At 36.8% G+C, this 15,653-nt stretch overlaps 1 protein-coding gene across 3 annotated transcripts in view; it reads left to right on the top strand.

The window, feature by feature from the left end:
- Nucleotides 1–15,653, top strand: part of STIM2 (stromal interaction molecule 2) — a 69,931-nt gene that overhangs the window by 23,205 nt on the left and 31,073 nt on the right. For all 3 annotated transcript variants that reach the window (XM_030238840.2, XM_050973597.1, XM_030238841.2), the window contains exon 2: nt 12,657–12,787. In XM_030238840.2, coding sequence (XP_030094700.2) covers nt 12,657–12,787 — 131 coding nt within the window. The remainder of the gene's footprint in view (nt 1–12,656; nt 12,788–15,653) is intronic.

Genomic DNA, 15,653 nt, shown 5'->3' with positions numbered 1-15,653 from the left:
AGCTTTCAAATAGAATTTGACATGCCTGGATGGAAGACTTTTCCTTCAATGCCTTGACATGTTTTCCTTTAAACAAATCTTAAGAATACAAAATTTAAATTTAAAGAAGAAAGGAAGGACAAATTGAGAACTTAATTGATGATTACTAAGCTAGTAGCAAAGTGGGTCAGTAGCGTGGTCTGGTGCAGGCTGTGTGTAATGTTATCAAAGGTCAAGGAAGTGAGAAAACCTGCATCTGCTTTCAATATGGTGAGTGTACTGGGCTTTCAATTTACAATGATACCACTTAGAAGTGAACTATAAAAGCCTTGGTTTTCATAGTTGGGTTCTCTTTTCATGACAGCCTCATCTTTGTCACAAATGCAAGTACTGCTGTTTTTTTTGTCTCCAGTGTGTTTTCTCTAGAGAGAATTTTTGAATAGGAGTGAAGTTTTTCTGAGCATATCCTCCTAGTTTGAAAAATGTTGATTTTTTTTTTTTTGATAGTGTTAACTGAGTAAGCTTAAAAATATTTTCGAGGCAATGTAATGGCTTTGGTTTTACATTGGTAGTGAAATTTTACCTGCATGAAGAGAACTTCAGCAAGCATATTAAATGTCAGAAGAGGATTTTTTATGTTTGTCTGTTTTCATAGTAACTGGAAACTTTTCCAAGTGTTACCTTATATGTGTTAATTAAAATTTCAGTAAATAAATTAAGTTAATGAAGGGAGAAGATTATTTTCTTTGGTGTTTAGTAGAACAAATAGAGAACTTGGCATTTTGTTATGGGCAGTAAGACATAAATATGCTCCCATTTTCTGGTATTAGCTATATGTCAATTGTACTCTGTATTTTTCAGAAATACAGAGTAGAAAAACACTGTCTGCCTGCCCCTAGCAGATGACTTGGCATAAAAATTACTTTAAAATTGTTACAGACAAAAAAAGACTTAAAGCAAACATTTACAGCCTACAAGTCACTGTGTTGATATAGAAAATATTCAAACATTTGTGCTGGTTGATAGATGTGACTGACATGGAATAGGTGTTTTTTGGATGTCAGCTTTTAGGGTATTTCATTTAGGGCACGAGAATAGAGATAAAGCCTGGAGTATGTATGTCCCTTATATTTGATTAAATCAAAGTGAAATTTCAAGGCAGAATAGTGTTACCAAATGTGTTTCTCAGAGATGTGAATGAACAACTTCAGATGTATTTTATTGCCTATGAAGGCCATAGCCCAGCAACAGGACACCTAACAAAACAAGACAGAAACCCCAACATATTTGAAAACAATTCTGATTTATTAAAATTGGGTTTTTTTCTATATGTTCTATTTGAGTGTATTTCTGTGGGAAGCAGAATCACATTTCTTGTGAAATTAGCTTCCTATGGTTTTGGAAAATGGAGTCTAATTGAATGTATTGAAGTAGAATTAATCTTTCGTGGTTCTGGTTTATATTTGTTTGTGTTTAATGAAGGACAAATGGCTTTTTTAACTTTAGGAAGTTGCTTCCTTTTTGATATTGAAAATGATGGACTGCCTGTATGTGTTGATACTTGATACATTAAGAGGAGGTAATGTAGTGGAAACACTTGTCTGTTGCAGTTTGACTCAGTGCCTGTTTTCCTACTGCTGTCTGGTGGGGAGAGCAAATAGCACCTCCAGTAATGCAGTGCAAGAGATTCAGCTCTGTTTGCAGTATGTGTCCAGGAGAGTTAAAAAACCCTGGAATGTTATTTTTCATGCATTAGTATTTTCAAATGTGATAGACACAAATCAGTGTTAATTGAATTCTTATGTGACAAAACTATACACTTAAATTTTATGTTTAAATAAATAATATGTGTAAATGTTATAAAGTATGTGTAATGAATCTCAGAAGTAAAAGTGCCATCGTCTGGGAAAAGCACACTGCCTTTCGTTTCTTCTTGACTTTTCCCAGTGTATGTCAGGAACATGAAGTCGGGTTTAAATGGGTACTGAAGAGCAGATTATACATCACCTAATGTCACTGGTTACCTTTAAGGATCATATATGAATATTCTTTTGCAGTTGGTTATAAGTTCAGTTGTCACAGTCTTAAATTATAAAAGATCTTTGTACTTTCTTGCTCTTTCCTTTGAGCTTTCCTTAAGTATGTCTGTCTGTTTCTTCTCTTCAGAAAGCTGTCATCTCATCTGCCAATAATAAAAATTTTTACAAGTCCCAAAAGAGCAAAACAGTCCCAAACACAAACTCATTTGGCTTTGTGTAGCCAAGTGTCATAGTTTGTCAGCTTTAGGACAGATTCTGTTATGCTGCTTTTTTTATAGCCTTGTGTGTTTAGTTGTTAATGCATGTTCTGGCGCCAAGGATTTGGAAAAGGGTCAAAACAACTGGAGCTTAAATGAAGGCACAGCAGAAATTAGAGCAGTGCTTGGGGCAGATGTGCACTTAGCAGACACCCTGAGCTTGCTGGTGTGTGTTTTTAGAGTTGTGGTGTCTGTCAGGGCTGGCTGTTTGTGATGTGGGCTGACTGCTGCCCGAGTGGGCTATGCCTGGAGATGTGACTTCTCTAGGCTCATGGGGAGGCCTTGGAGAAGGGACAAATTGTGGTGCTTGACACTGTCTTGGGAGATGTTGTGGAGGGTTTTTTTTGAGTTTGCTATTGCTCCATCTCCTGCTCTAGTGTTGCAAAGGCCTGGTTTAGGTTTTGTAAGGTTACAAAAGGCACTTGAAAAAACCTTGGAAAAACACTTGATAGTTGTTAATTGCAACAAGTTGTCCAGAACACATCCTTGCACCTCCTAGTAGTGAAAGCCAGGATCTAAACAATGAGGTGGAGTTTTCCACTCCAGTAGTGTAGATGTTGTTCCACTCCATGTTTCCAGTGGCTCAGTCGGGATTCAGTTGGAGCATGGGACGTGTCAGTCCCGGGGCAGAGCAGCAGTGCTGGGGCTGTGCAGGGCATCTCTCTGCCTCTGAGTGGGTCTCCTCCTCCTCCTCCCCTGCACCTTTGCTGTCAAAAGTGTTTGTGCAGGTGCATAGAGATCAGACAGAATCAGTTTGCCTGTCCTTCCTGCAGCAGGGTTGTACAAATGTGCTTGTGTGGGTACCAGGAAGGACATAGTACAGGGACAGAAATGAACAGCAGGGGCAGGAACAATTAGAAATCCTTTTAGCATTAGTCTTTGGCTTATTCTGCCTTAGAGCATATGTGGAATTACTATCTTGGCTCTTCCTTGCATCCCAAATATGCTCTTGCTGTTGGGGAGCAGCTGACAGTGTTTGAAGCTGTACGAGTACTGTTTGTACAAGGTGTGCTGTTCAAGCAAATGTAGAGTTTTCCCTTGTTTTCTTCTGTATGCAGTGACTAGAGGTGGAATAGTACTGCTTTAAACTATTATGCAAATTTGTAGCATGGAGCTTTTGGTAAACAATCAGTCTGAGCTAAATCTAACATGATAGAACTTATTTTAGGTTTTGGAGTTCTTGTTAATTTACTGAGTTTCCTCTTTTTCTACTCTGAGTGATTCCATTGTATGGCTGTATGCACAGAGTATATGCTCAGTGTGTATCATTGTCTAAGATCTGCCTTCTGTTTTATTCCCGACTCTAACAGCTATTAAATACATACTGGAAAAATACACCATTTGCTACTGGCTTTTTGGGCCAAGAAATACATTTGCCAGAATGGTATCCACCAAGATATATCTAAGATCTGTGCAGCTCTGGTTTTATTCTAACATCCTGATAATTGTATATCTTACTATCTGTTTAGTTTGAGCAAAAGCATAATGATGATATGGTATCTCCTGGGATGAATGACTATTTAATTCTTTTTCCTTTTTCTTCTTCTTCTTTATAAGATTGGGTTTTTTAAAAGGCTCTTTACATCTAATTTCCTTCAAATAAGCCAAGGTGAACTGAGACACCATAAGTAGATTTGTCAGCCTGGTTTATCACTTGGTGAAATTCATCATGAGAAAAATATTTAGCAGCATATTAGTAGGAGCAAAACTGCCAGTTATGCAATCTGGAGTTGGAGTGCTAACAGCAGAGCAGTTCACGTAAGCTTCTGGAAGTAGGATAGTCCTCAAACAGCCAATAATCTGTACCACTAAATTTTCACAAAAGCTAATAGGACTATTTAAAGAAAATTATATTTGTACATACTTAAAATTACTGGTATGTTGAATGGAAGTGTTTCATTACAGTGTTATTAAATAAAATGAATCTATGCATTCAGTGCCTTTTTATTTCTGAAAGTATAAACATAGGCTGGCAAATGTAATACTCAAATGCTAGAATCCTAACAGATTATATGTATTTTTAAAAAAAGTGCCCAGGTGCTTTATTTCAATCTTCTTTTATAGTAAGTACTTTGTTACATCTTTTCAATATAGGTTTCAGTTCTATAATTCTGATATGATCTCTTAAAGTATAAATACATCTTGACAACATGTTGTTACAGGAACTGTGAGGGAACTGATGATGCTACAGATGGTGCTCACAGAGGATTAAATTTGATTCCTTGGTTGGAACAGTTAATAATATGCGTACTAGATCAAATGGTGTAGAAGAGTGAAGTAATTCAGTAATGCCAGCAATGTCATGCTTACATGCCTGATTCATGGATATGGGATATGATTATGAATCACATGTGAAAATAAATATATCAGAGGAAACACTGACGTGATTAAAACTAAGTTTAAAGATGTATACATATATATATATAATTTTATATGAAAATAAATAATTTGACTTTAATAAACTCCTCTAATTTTAGAAAATTTCAGTTTGTTTGTCTGAAGGTATCAGATTTTTTTTAAATTTTAAACCCACATCTGTAAAACTTTCTAAGCCTTTTATTAAACTTAAAAAGAAAAATAGATGCTAAAATCCTTTTCTCCAGTGCTTCCCTCCCTTCACCTTTTTCAGTCTTGGAAGTTGTGAACTACCTTTTCAGTATGAAAAAATCTGTGACTTTTTAATATCAGCCATATTATCATGGTTGCTATATTTTGCAGACACTGTCTTCCAAAAAGGAATTCTGTGGTTCATGCTTCTTCTAGGTCTTGAGCCATACTTGAATTGAAATTAGTACACTCAGTATTGATTATAGGCTTTCACTGGGCATCTGGAGATCAGACTTCCAGGTTAATATATTAATAAGGATGGAATTCTGAGCAAGAAAATGAATTTTTAGTAAGAAAATGGTTACTAGCATATTTGCTTTCAAAATCACATGGGCATATTATCAGACATTTCAAGGTCACCTGTATATATCCCTTTTCTCATTTCCTGACCAAATTAAGGAAGTGGATTAAATGCTATGCTGCTGCTCCTTGCTCCTTCTTAAGAGCTGACAAATTCTTAGGCAGATTAAAGTATATAATCAGGGATATACTGCATCTTTTCCAGCTCCCTGCTGTTAAAAAAGGGGAAAAGTTGTTAGAAGAACAGTAAAGAACCAATCAGACCTAAAATAGACAAAAACTTAGAAGTGTTTGTTGTATGTTCTTAGTAGTGTGTTATGCCTTGTCACCAAGTACATATGAATACAAATTGTAACTTTTTAAATCAGATTAATGAATGTTCTATTGACAAATGAACTCAAAATTCACTAAATCCTTTTTCTCTAAACACGTTTCTTCTAAACACATAAGGAAAATATGAGTGTCCTTTTAAATTTTGTTTGAGTGAAAGATGTGTTTATTCCAGGTGAATTCATGTCATATTTAAGTCTGTAAATTTCTTTTTTCTTGGAACTATTGTAATTTTATAGTGTTGATAATCACTATAATGTACAGAGTGCATCATACATTTCTGAAGATGCATTAAACAGTCTTTACTACCAAAGCATGAAAACTTAGATTTAAACTACTTTAAATATTTCCCTTCTGGTCTTTTACTAATAAATGTAAGTAAAGTGAAAGAGACTTTTCTGTTGCTGAGAGCAAGTATCAGACATTTGGCATCTTTTTTTACCCTGAATATCCATCCATATGTGTTTGTAGGTTTGTGTGGTAGGTATCATAGAAGTACAAGTAGGGTTAGAAGGAGGAAAAAACAGGATTTTAGGGGCTTGCGTAAGATGCATCTCCCAGTTTCCTCTCGTCCTGCTTTGTTAGGGTTGGCAGGAGTTCCTATTCTAAATCAGTCTGCTTTGACCATTGTATACAATAATTGTCGAACTTCCTCTTCCCCTCAAACTGTGTAATTGCTCAGGGAGGGTGTGGGAAGGAGATGGAAAAGCCATGAACTCATCTTCTTGATTTTTATTTAGTCAGACAGAGCAGCATTGTAATTTTAATAATTAATTTCCTATCCGTTGAAATGAAGTATTTATACTGATATTTTCATCTTGACAGAATGATCCTTGGCATGATTAACACATTCAACCCCCTTTTTGCAGCTTCCTTTTTCAACAAGCATTGCTGATTTGAAATAGTTGCTTTTAATGCACTTATATTAAAGCAAAATTAATTTGCCATCAAATCTTATTCTCTAGGGAATTCCTGTCATATTTTTTTCTTTGAGTTACTGTTTATGTGGGTATGAAGTTCTTAAACATTTTTCTGAGATAGTGTGTGATGTTTTGATGTCTTAACAAGCGATCGGAAAATTAAGTGCCTGCTGCTTCTTTTGAAGATTTTACCTTGGAAAGATTAGAAAAGCTTTAATAAACCTGCCTTAACAATTTTGTTAATAATATTATTTGATTGAATTTCTACTTTAAATAAACTGATCTCACTGATGTTCTTTTTTTCCCAGTGTATAGAGAATGAAGTTCAGAATTAGACAGCTTTTTTGTGGGTGTGGAGAAAGCAGAGATGAGCTAGTGATGATTTAAGAAAAAAAATCAAAGCCTTGCTTGCCTCATCAAGTTTCTATGCGGGGGAAAGAATCTAATTGATCTGTATATGTGAAAAGATACTGAAATAGCAGAATAAATGGACACTTTTCAATAGGACAAAATCAGATTTTAATCTCTCATGTGAAAATTGCTTGTTACGTATTGAAGCTTTAATGATTTATTTTAAGGCTGTTTGAAATGTCTTTTTTTTTTTACTGAAGGTATTTAGTGGATTTTGAAACAATCATGGCAATTTTCTTGCAGCTTATCTGCAAGTAGTTTGGGGCTTTTGTTGATTTTTTTCCTGTCAAACTGCGGTGCTACCAGTCACTAAACATTACATGTGTATTCAGAAACAAGTGCTCCAGATATAAGACTTAACAGTCAGGAGTTTAATATATGAATTTAATTACTGTTATTGCATAAGTTTATAGAAGTCACAGAGCAATGGAAAAGCCTAATGTTAAACATTTTCAAAATCTTTGGGGACAACAATGTTCCAGATTTCCTTTCCTGCTGCACCTCTTCCCCATGCCCTGCTGTCATTAGTATTATTGCATTTTCCTCTTCAGGAAGCTCATTTAAATAACATCACTGTTGTGGTTAGAAGATAAGGTATTCTATACTTTTTGTCAAAATTTCATCTGTTTGGGTTTTTTTTTTTTTAATGTTTTTAGTGGAAAGATCATCTGCAATGATGAACTTTTATTTAAATAATTGGAGTGAAAAATAATGTCACAAATTACTTTGTCAAGTTAACTGTTAGATGCTGCTCAGCCTACTTGCCATATGGAGGAGTTTAATTATTAAGAGTAGGAGTGATTTGCTTTGGGAGCTTTTAATTGAAAGATTAAAAGAAGCTCACTCTGAGGCTGTCTCAAGCATTTGAAGATTTTAGTGACAGGATGTATTATGTAAGGATTTAAAATAAACACATGTTTGCCTTTACTATGGATAAATTTATTTTGAACATCAGGTAAAATTCTTGGAAACACTTGCTTGTCTGTATTTTCATTAATCCCTGTGCTATATGACATTCCAGTTGGTACTCAGGTCTTCAAAAATTGTTGTTCTTGTAAAGGTTTTTTGCCTTGAAAGGTGCCGTGGAATTGATTTAGAAACTGCAATTTATTAATGTGCATGTAAAACAGAAATGCAAGGAAATAGGAATCCCAGTTAGGTGAATATTCATTTGGCAGGGGGTTGGACATATTGTGGCCACCTCCTTTGTCTGGAAAATGCAAAGAAATCCACATCTGTCATCATGGCACACTGAAGCACAGTTATTTTAAGATGAGAATATGTACTTAGGAAGCTGATGCTTTATAGTGCTTGCCTTTTGTGTGAGGCTTCCCTTTATCCCATATGGCTTTTTAGGAATGAGGAATCATAAACCTGGAACAGCATGGTACACTTCTGAATTCATCAGTACAAGACAGGCATGGGAACCCTGCGGGCTTCCGTAGGACTGCCATATGTCATTCTAAATAACCTTCTAAATGCTGTTCTTCCTTGGTGAATGCTGAACATCCTCACAGAACAAAAACAATGTGTGGTTAGTCAGGCTCTTGAAATGACTGCCAAGTGCTTTGTTGCTCTCAGTGAACTAATGGAAAAAATTAAAGGCATTTAAATAGTAGATTTGGAAGTGTCTACCTGATTCCAGGTACCTGTGAAAAATATGAAACTTCTGTGTGTCCCTGTATTCTTGAGAAGGCTCTTTCAGACATTGAAAAGTTCCAGACTGGAACTGTGCACCACCTGGTTGGAGTCATTCTGTCAGCTTGGCACAGCCACAGCTGTTGTGCTCCAGTGTCTGTATGCAAAAGGAGGTGTGTGAGAGAACTGCAGGCTTATTCCCTCTTTGCTGGTCTGTCAGTCCTTTTTATTCTGAAGTCTGTAACATTTGCAGCTGTTTAGGGAGAAGCAAATGCAAGGTGGATGAAAGGCTATGAGGTGCATATACCTTTTTGCTTTGGAAACTCTTCTGATGGTGTAGTCCTGAAAAATTTCAGGGGCTGTGCTTGAGTGCTTGAGGATAAGGGGATATTGAATTTTCCTTACTGGCTTGTATTGACAGTGTCACGTTTTATGTTTAACTTCTGTTGTCTTCAGGAAATGGAATAAAGAGCTGTCAATCCAAAGTTGAGAGGAATTTCAAGCTGAAATTCTTTTTGTAGTCTCACCTTATTTTAGTCTCACTGGAGAAGATTAAATTGGGGGGGGGGGGAAGGAGGGGTGGGGTGAAAGGGTGTGAAATGTTATTTTTCCCTTTACTTATAAAGTTTTCTTTATCTTGTATGCTTGGTTCATTATCAGACTGTCTCCTCTGGGAGTCTCCTGTGGACTGGTGAGGACCTTCCACCTTGCCTTCGAGCTGGGAGGCACTTACTGCCTCAAGGCGGGAGGGAGGTTTGTTTCAAAATCCTCTGCCAAGTTTTTTGAGCCACCAGTCTGACATTTAATAGTTCAGGAACAAATTCCTTCCTTATTATGACCAGTATTTCTGAAACATCCTTGCTTCTGAGCAACATGAAAAACTGAGGTATAAATTAACTTGTGCCTGGAGTGGTATCTGCTGTGCTTTTATGCCTTTTGCCCACCTTGTCTCTTGTGTTTCCTTTGCTAATTCTTCTGTGCTTTTCATTAAAGGAAAGCTCAAATTCCAAACTGTTGGTTCACTCCCTGAGTGAATTTATCATCTGCTCTTTCCTGTGGTGATGATTTTGGACTAAGTGTATTTATGACAACACACCAGACTAGGATGGAGAAATCGGTCTAGACGTTAAATCAGGCTTGGCCTTAAAAGTCCAAGAGAAGGTTTGGAATCCCAGAACACCTTCAATAGTATCAATTCGAAGTGAAAAATTATCAGCTAAGCTTATGATTTGTTGGGGGCTTCAAGGCTATATTTATGGTGTTTTCTGTGTCCTGAGACTTTTTCTCTTGGTTTTTGTCTCAAAAACTTCCCAGACATCCAGTTAATTAACCATACTCCATCTAGTATTAATTGAATTGGTTTTGCCATGCAATTGAGGCAAGCTACTTCTTGGTAGAATATTCTGCAGAACTGCAGATGATCAAATTTCCATCAGCTGGTTTTTTGATTTGGTAAGGCTCCCTAGGTATGCTTGTGAAATGCTTTTCACTTATTCTTTAGGTTGTGGCTTTGTAGTTTGATTTGAGATTGTTCTCTGAGGAAGGCGATGACCAGTGTTGTCAGTTTGTCAGTCTAAACGTTTAATTTTACCAGATGAAAACAAGCTTGAAAATAAATCTGGATTCTCTTTAGAGTGGGTTAATTTTTATTAGAGTTGATGTGTGGTCCTGCTCTGTTTCTCAGTCCCAAAAAGAGCAATTGGCACTCTGTCGGCTCTTAAGAGAGAGATCAAGTGTTCTTGGAGCCAGCACATGGGACATTTGAAGCACAAGCAGCCTGTTTACTTCTCTCCAGAAAAGCCATAGCTCTCTAAAGTGCCTTCATGCTTAAATATCCTAAAAAGGCATATTTAAGATAAGCACCCTGATTAAGGGACCCATCAGCCTTGGTTGTGAGAAAATATATTCGGAGGAAACCTTTTGAGTTGAAAAACTGGGCTTTCAGCTGAACAAAATGAAAAGCCATTTGAATGGGTGCTTGCAAACTGTGAACACATGTATTTGAACTTTGATTCCATTTTAGAATAGAATTAAGTACAAATTAAACAAGTTGGGTTTGTTGGAGGGATGTTTATGTTTTGATAACTATACTTTGTTCTAACTCAAGATACAGTATAGATCATAAGTTGTACTACAGAGATTATTCTTCTGATATTATTGTATTTTAGTAAAATAATATTTTTTGTTCATGGCCATGAGAATTTAATTATTAGAACTTTGAGGTGATTCATTGTTATTGCATGGGAAATCTCTACATGGAGCACCTTGTAATTGCAGGGATAGGTCCTTTACCCCCTCTAATGATAGTAATTGTTTCATTGTAAGGCAAAAATCTAAAGGTTGAGAATTGTGCAAATTAAACCTTTTGTAATATAAAAAATGGACAAATAAAATAGATTTTTTTAAAATAACCTCTCCCCCTTCATAAAATACCAGTTGCATTCCAAAGCTGAAAATTATATTGTTAGTGATTGGTCTGGTTTAATATTTAGTAATTAATAATAATAATAATATGTATTTTATTAATTAAATATTCATTAATACACAATAATTTAGTAACTAATAAACATAGAAATCTGTCTTTGTATTAGGTATTTTTAGAACTACATGAAGTAGTTCTAAAAGCAAAACCTCAGTTCTTGGACAGTGTCAGTGAATTGTTTGGGGTTTTTTTTGCTTTGCTTTGTTTGTTTGTTTGTTTAATTGCTGCATGGGAACAGATAACAGATATCCATTAACTCCTGTATAATAAAACTGAAGTATGAAGTAGGAATGCATTGACTCGTGTCTAGCTGTGGAAACCAGTCCTGTTAATTATGTGTCTGAGATTCCAGCTATGTCATGGTTGTAATCTTTGCACTTCCTGCTTTGTAACCTTATACATTCCTTTATTTTGATTTTTAATTATTTTAAAATTTGTTTTAGACAGAGAAGGAGAATCATGCTAATCCAGCTGGTATGAAATCATAAACTAAAGAATTTATTTTTCTCTGAAGACATTTGATTCCTCTCATTTTCTAGAAATGCTTCCTTTACTTATACAGGTGAACCTTTTAATAAATTCTGTGGCAACATGAAAGCTTAATTCTTTGATAGATTAGAATAAGCAAAATTGCTCATATGCTCCCTCAATTTTTACTTGCATTGATATGATTTAAGTGTAGTGTAACAGTTTATGGAAGTAGTGCAGTTGTATAGTGGCTAGTACAGTGAATTTGCTACCTTATTTAAGTTCAATTTTGGAAAAACTATTTCTCTGTATCCTTCTCCACTTTCTGTTCTTTACTGGTGTTCAGTATGTCAGAATTAATGTAATAGCAGCTATTAGTTAATGCCAAGGTCTGTGTAAGGCCACTGTGGTGATGGTTGATCATGATGCATTGTAGAGTTTTGGAGCATTTGGCATGTACTTTGTAGAAGGGAAAGAACACAGATTTAGCAACTTGATGTGCAAGCTGAGGCATCAGATGTGTGCAAATCATGAGCCTTCAGTAATGAATGCAAATGAAAGTGTTCTATTTTTGACTTGGAATCCTGCTCTACAGTGACTGCAGTTGGTGATCAGAGTGTACAGGACTAATACATGGTGTACTACTATCAGCTGAATTTTCTTTGCAGCGTGCTTTCTGCTCTTGGAGTCCTTGAGTATTTTGTGTTCAGTAGTACCACCTATTCAGAATTTGATCTGCAATGTGATTACCATTCCTTTGTTATCTGTTTATAAATTTATGATTGTATGATATGACAGTTCCTTTTCTTTTCCTCCACTGTTCTTTGTTTCGTTCAGACTTTCAGAAAGGAGGGTGGGAAATGTGGTAGCTTTATTTGCCAGTGCACTGACATTAACTAAATGTGGATGATAAAAGAAAAAATTGAGATAGTAAGTTAGTGGGATGAATAAATAGAAATAAATGGAACTCAGAACTATTCCAGTCTGTTTTTGGGACTCCATCCTGAATAAAAAAAGAGTTGATTTGCACACACAAGCATTTCACTTTTTTTTGTACAATGACTATTTTACGGCTAAATCTGTGACCTGGTGATTGTGTGCAGTGAAGTACATGTATGCAATACAGAACTTTAAACCCTTTCTTTTGCTTGAGAGCTTTATATCCTGAAGTGAAAGTAAATAACATTTCTGTTGTGTTGTTTTGATTTTTTTTGTCCTCCTTTAGATCCCTGCAGTTCACTCAGCCCCCCGTGCTTTACTGAGGAGGACCGGTTCAGCCTAGAAGCTCTCCGCATGATCCATAAGCAGATGGATGATGACAAAGATGGTGGTATTGAAGTAGATGAAAGTGATGAGGTAGGAGTAAAAAAACTTTACTTGAGCATACATTTTTTATCCTTTTGTTTTGTATAGCTGCTCTTTATCTTTCAGCACTTGAGTAGTTGTTGCTGTTCTTCTTAATTCAGTTCTTTTCTCAGACACATATGGAAGGAAAGTCTAATTTCTTTATTTGTCTGAAATGGGAAATTACTGTCCATTGTTCTAGCCTAAAGTTTTGTATGACTATGTATAAAAGGTGCTACTTTTGTGATTGGTGTAAGAGGTGGGCAAAGGTGAAAGGTTTAGCTTGCAGTAAGACAGTGATGTGATCCATTGCTTGGTGTTGCGGTTTCTTCACTCAAAATTTTCTTGGTTGAGGCATCACTGGTTTATCTTACTTACCTTAGATCTGTTACAGGCACTTCATGGTGTAAAACAGTACCTGTTACAGGCAGCAGTCTAGAAGAAAGATTTCTGGTTTGGTTTACATCTTTCAGACAAGTATTAAAAACATCATGCTTACAAATGGTAAATTACGTCCAACAACCTAAGGAAGATTTTGGGACTGTGCTTGAATGAGTTTGGTAGGTAGGCTCCTGGTGGTCCTGGCAAAGGACTTGCCCTTGCATTTACTCAACTTTACTATTGGGATTCTCAGAATTACTGGGTAGGAATGGAAATGTCTATGTAGCTTGTTGTGCTTGCTTCTTTTGCTTTCTGGCTGTTGTTAGGCACACGCTTGACAACCAAGGGGAGTGAAGATGTCCCCTAAAAATGAAGGTATTGTCATATGGTTCTGACACCCATTCTTACTGTAGATGAATGGGAGAAGAATCTAGCCCCATTTTGTCATCCTTTTTTATAACATCTAGGGGAAGATTGTTCTCCCTGAATGAGTTATGAATTATCATTGTCATATTTAATGTGATGCTACTTACTTTTCCGTGTGCCTTTGTGCAAACAGCATCAACAGGCCCCATCCAGCCTGACCCTGAACTCTTCCAGGGATTGTGTCATCCACAACTTCTCTACACAGAGCCTGTTCCAGTGCTTCTCTACCCTCTGAGTAAAGAATTTGTTCCTAACATGTTGTCTTAATCTCTCCTGTTTTAGTTTAAAACCATTCACCCTTGTTCTGTTGCTATCTGCCTGGGTATAAAGTTGCTCTCCCTCTATTTTATACCCCTCCTATACATTCTGAAGGTTGCAGTAAGATCTTCCTGGAACATTCTCCAGGCTGAATAGCCCAGCTCTCTCAGCCTGTTTTAAGATAGGTGCTCCAGTGCTCTGATCATCTTCGCTGGTCAGACTTGTTCCAACAGGTCAATGTCTTTCTTGTGCTGAGGAGCTGGAGGCAGCACTCCAGGTGGGATCTCGCAAGAGCAGAGGGGCAGAATCATCTCCCTCTTTCGATGTAGCCCAGGATGCAGCTTGCTTTTTGGCCTGTGAGTGCATGCTGTTGGCTCATGTTCAGCTTTTCATCCACCAGCACCCCCAAGTCCTTTTTGGTAGGGCTGCTCTCAGTGACTTCTCTGTATTCATGTCTTGCATTGCTCCAATGCATGTGTAACACCTTCCCCTTGGGCTTCATGAGATTCCTATGAGCCCACTTCTTAGGTTTGTCCAGATCCCTCTGGATGACATCTCTTCCTTCTTCTAGTTCAGCTGTGCTGTTCAGTTTCATGTAATCTGCAGACTTGCTGACGTGCACTGTCTGTATTATTGATGAAGGTATCAAAGAGCTCCTGTCCTAAGAGAGAGCCCTGAAGGGCACCACTCATCACTGGCCTCCACCTGGACAGAGAATGATTGACAGCTGTGTCCATTCAGGCAGTTCTTTATCCATCAAATGATCCATCCTTCTAATCTGTCTCTCTCCAGTCTGGCCATGAGGATGTTTTGTGCCACTGTGTCAAAGGCCTTTAAGTGGTGTAGGTAGATGACATTTGTTTGGTCTTCTCCCATCAACCACTGTAGTCACCCCACCATAGAAGGCCACCAGATCAGACACTGATTGATCCCTTAGTAAAGCCAAGCTGGATTGTCTCAGATCACTTCATTTTATGTGTTGTAACATTGCTTCCATGAGGATCTGCTCCAAGATCTTCCAAAACACAGAGCTGTGAGGTCTGGGTTTCTCCTCTCTTTCAATAGGAGTGATGTTTCCTTTTTTCAATCACCAGGGACTTCACCTGACTGCCATGAGTTTTCAAAAATAATATATATAGTCTGCCTTTTTTGTTGCAGAATGTTTGGGACAGGCACAGTTCAGTGTGCAAACTGAAACATTAATGATGGAGTGTGAGCTTCCTGAGGAACTTCCCAGTACTTTGATTGATTCTCTTGACTTGTACTGCATTTTTTATACACCAAAGTTGAGGGAGTTAAAAGAAAATACTGAAACATTTGTACATTGGAAACATTTTATTAGTATTCAGAAGATTTGCCCTGGTTTCCAGTGGACCATCTTTATATCTGACCTTAAGTTTCTTCTTGTTCCAGAGGAAGCAATAGAAACTATGCTAAAGACCTGTTTAAATGGCTGAAATTATAACAGTTGATGAGGCATGCTGTTCAGCTGGGGTAATTAGAGATGGTTGAAACTATATGTTCAAACTACACATTGTGCATAAAATAAGATGACTTAATTGTAGCCCTTGTTTCTGCTAGTTCATTTTTAGTTATTGAAGAAATATTTAATAACCCACTCCCTGCAAAGTAGCACTTTCTACATATAATTTCCACGCAAATCAGTGATGAATATGTATTTGCATAGAGTGCTTTCTTCTTAGGCATTAAATGCAAACCTGAAGTTAATGAGAAATGCAGTTTAATTGCAAGTTCAGCTAGTAACCTCTGTTTTTCTTGTAGTGCTTTTACTAAATCTTTACCATTATCTTAA

This window comes from Serinus canaria, chromosome 4 (genome assembly GCF_022539315.1).
Source record: "Serinus canaria isolate serCan28SL12 chromosome 4, serCan2020, whole genome shotgun sequence".
In the NCBI taxonomy this organism is placed as follows: domain Eukaryota; kingdom Metazoa; phylum Chordata; class Aves; order Passeriformes; family Fringillidae; genus Serinus; species Serinus canaria.
The sequence above is the reverse complement of the archived record's forward strand: the minus strand, read 5'-3'. Positions and strand labels throughout refer to the sequence as shown.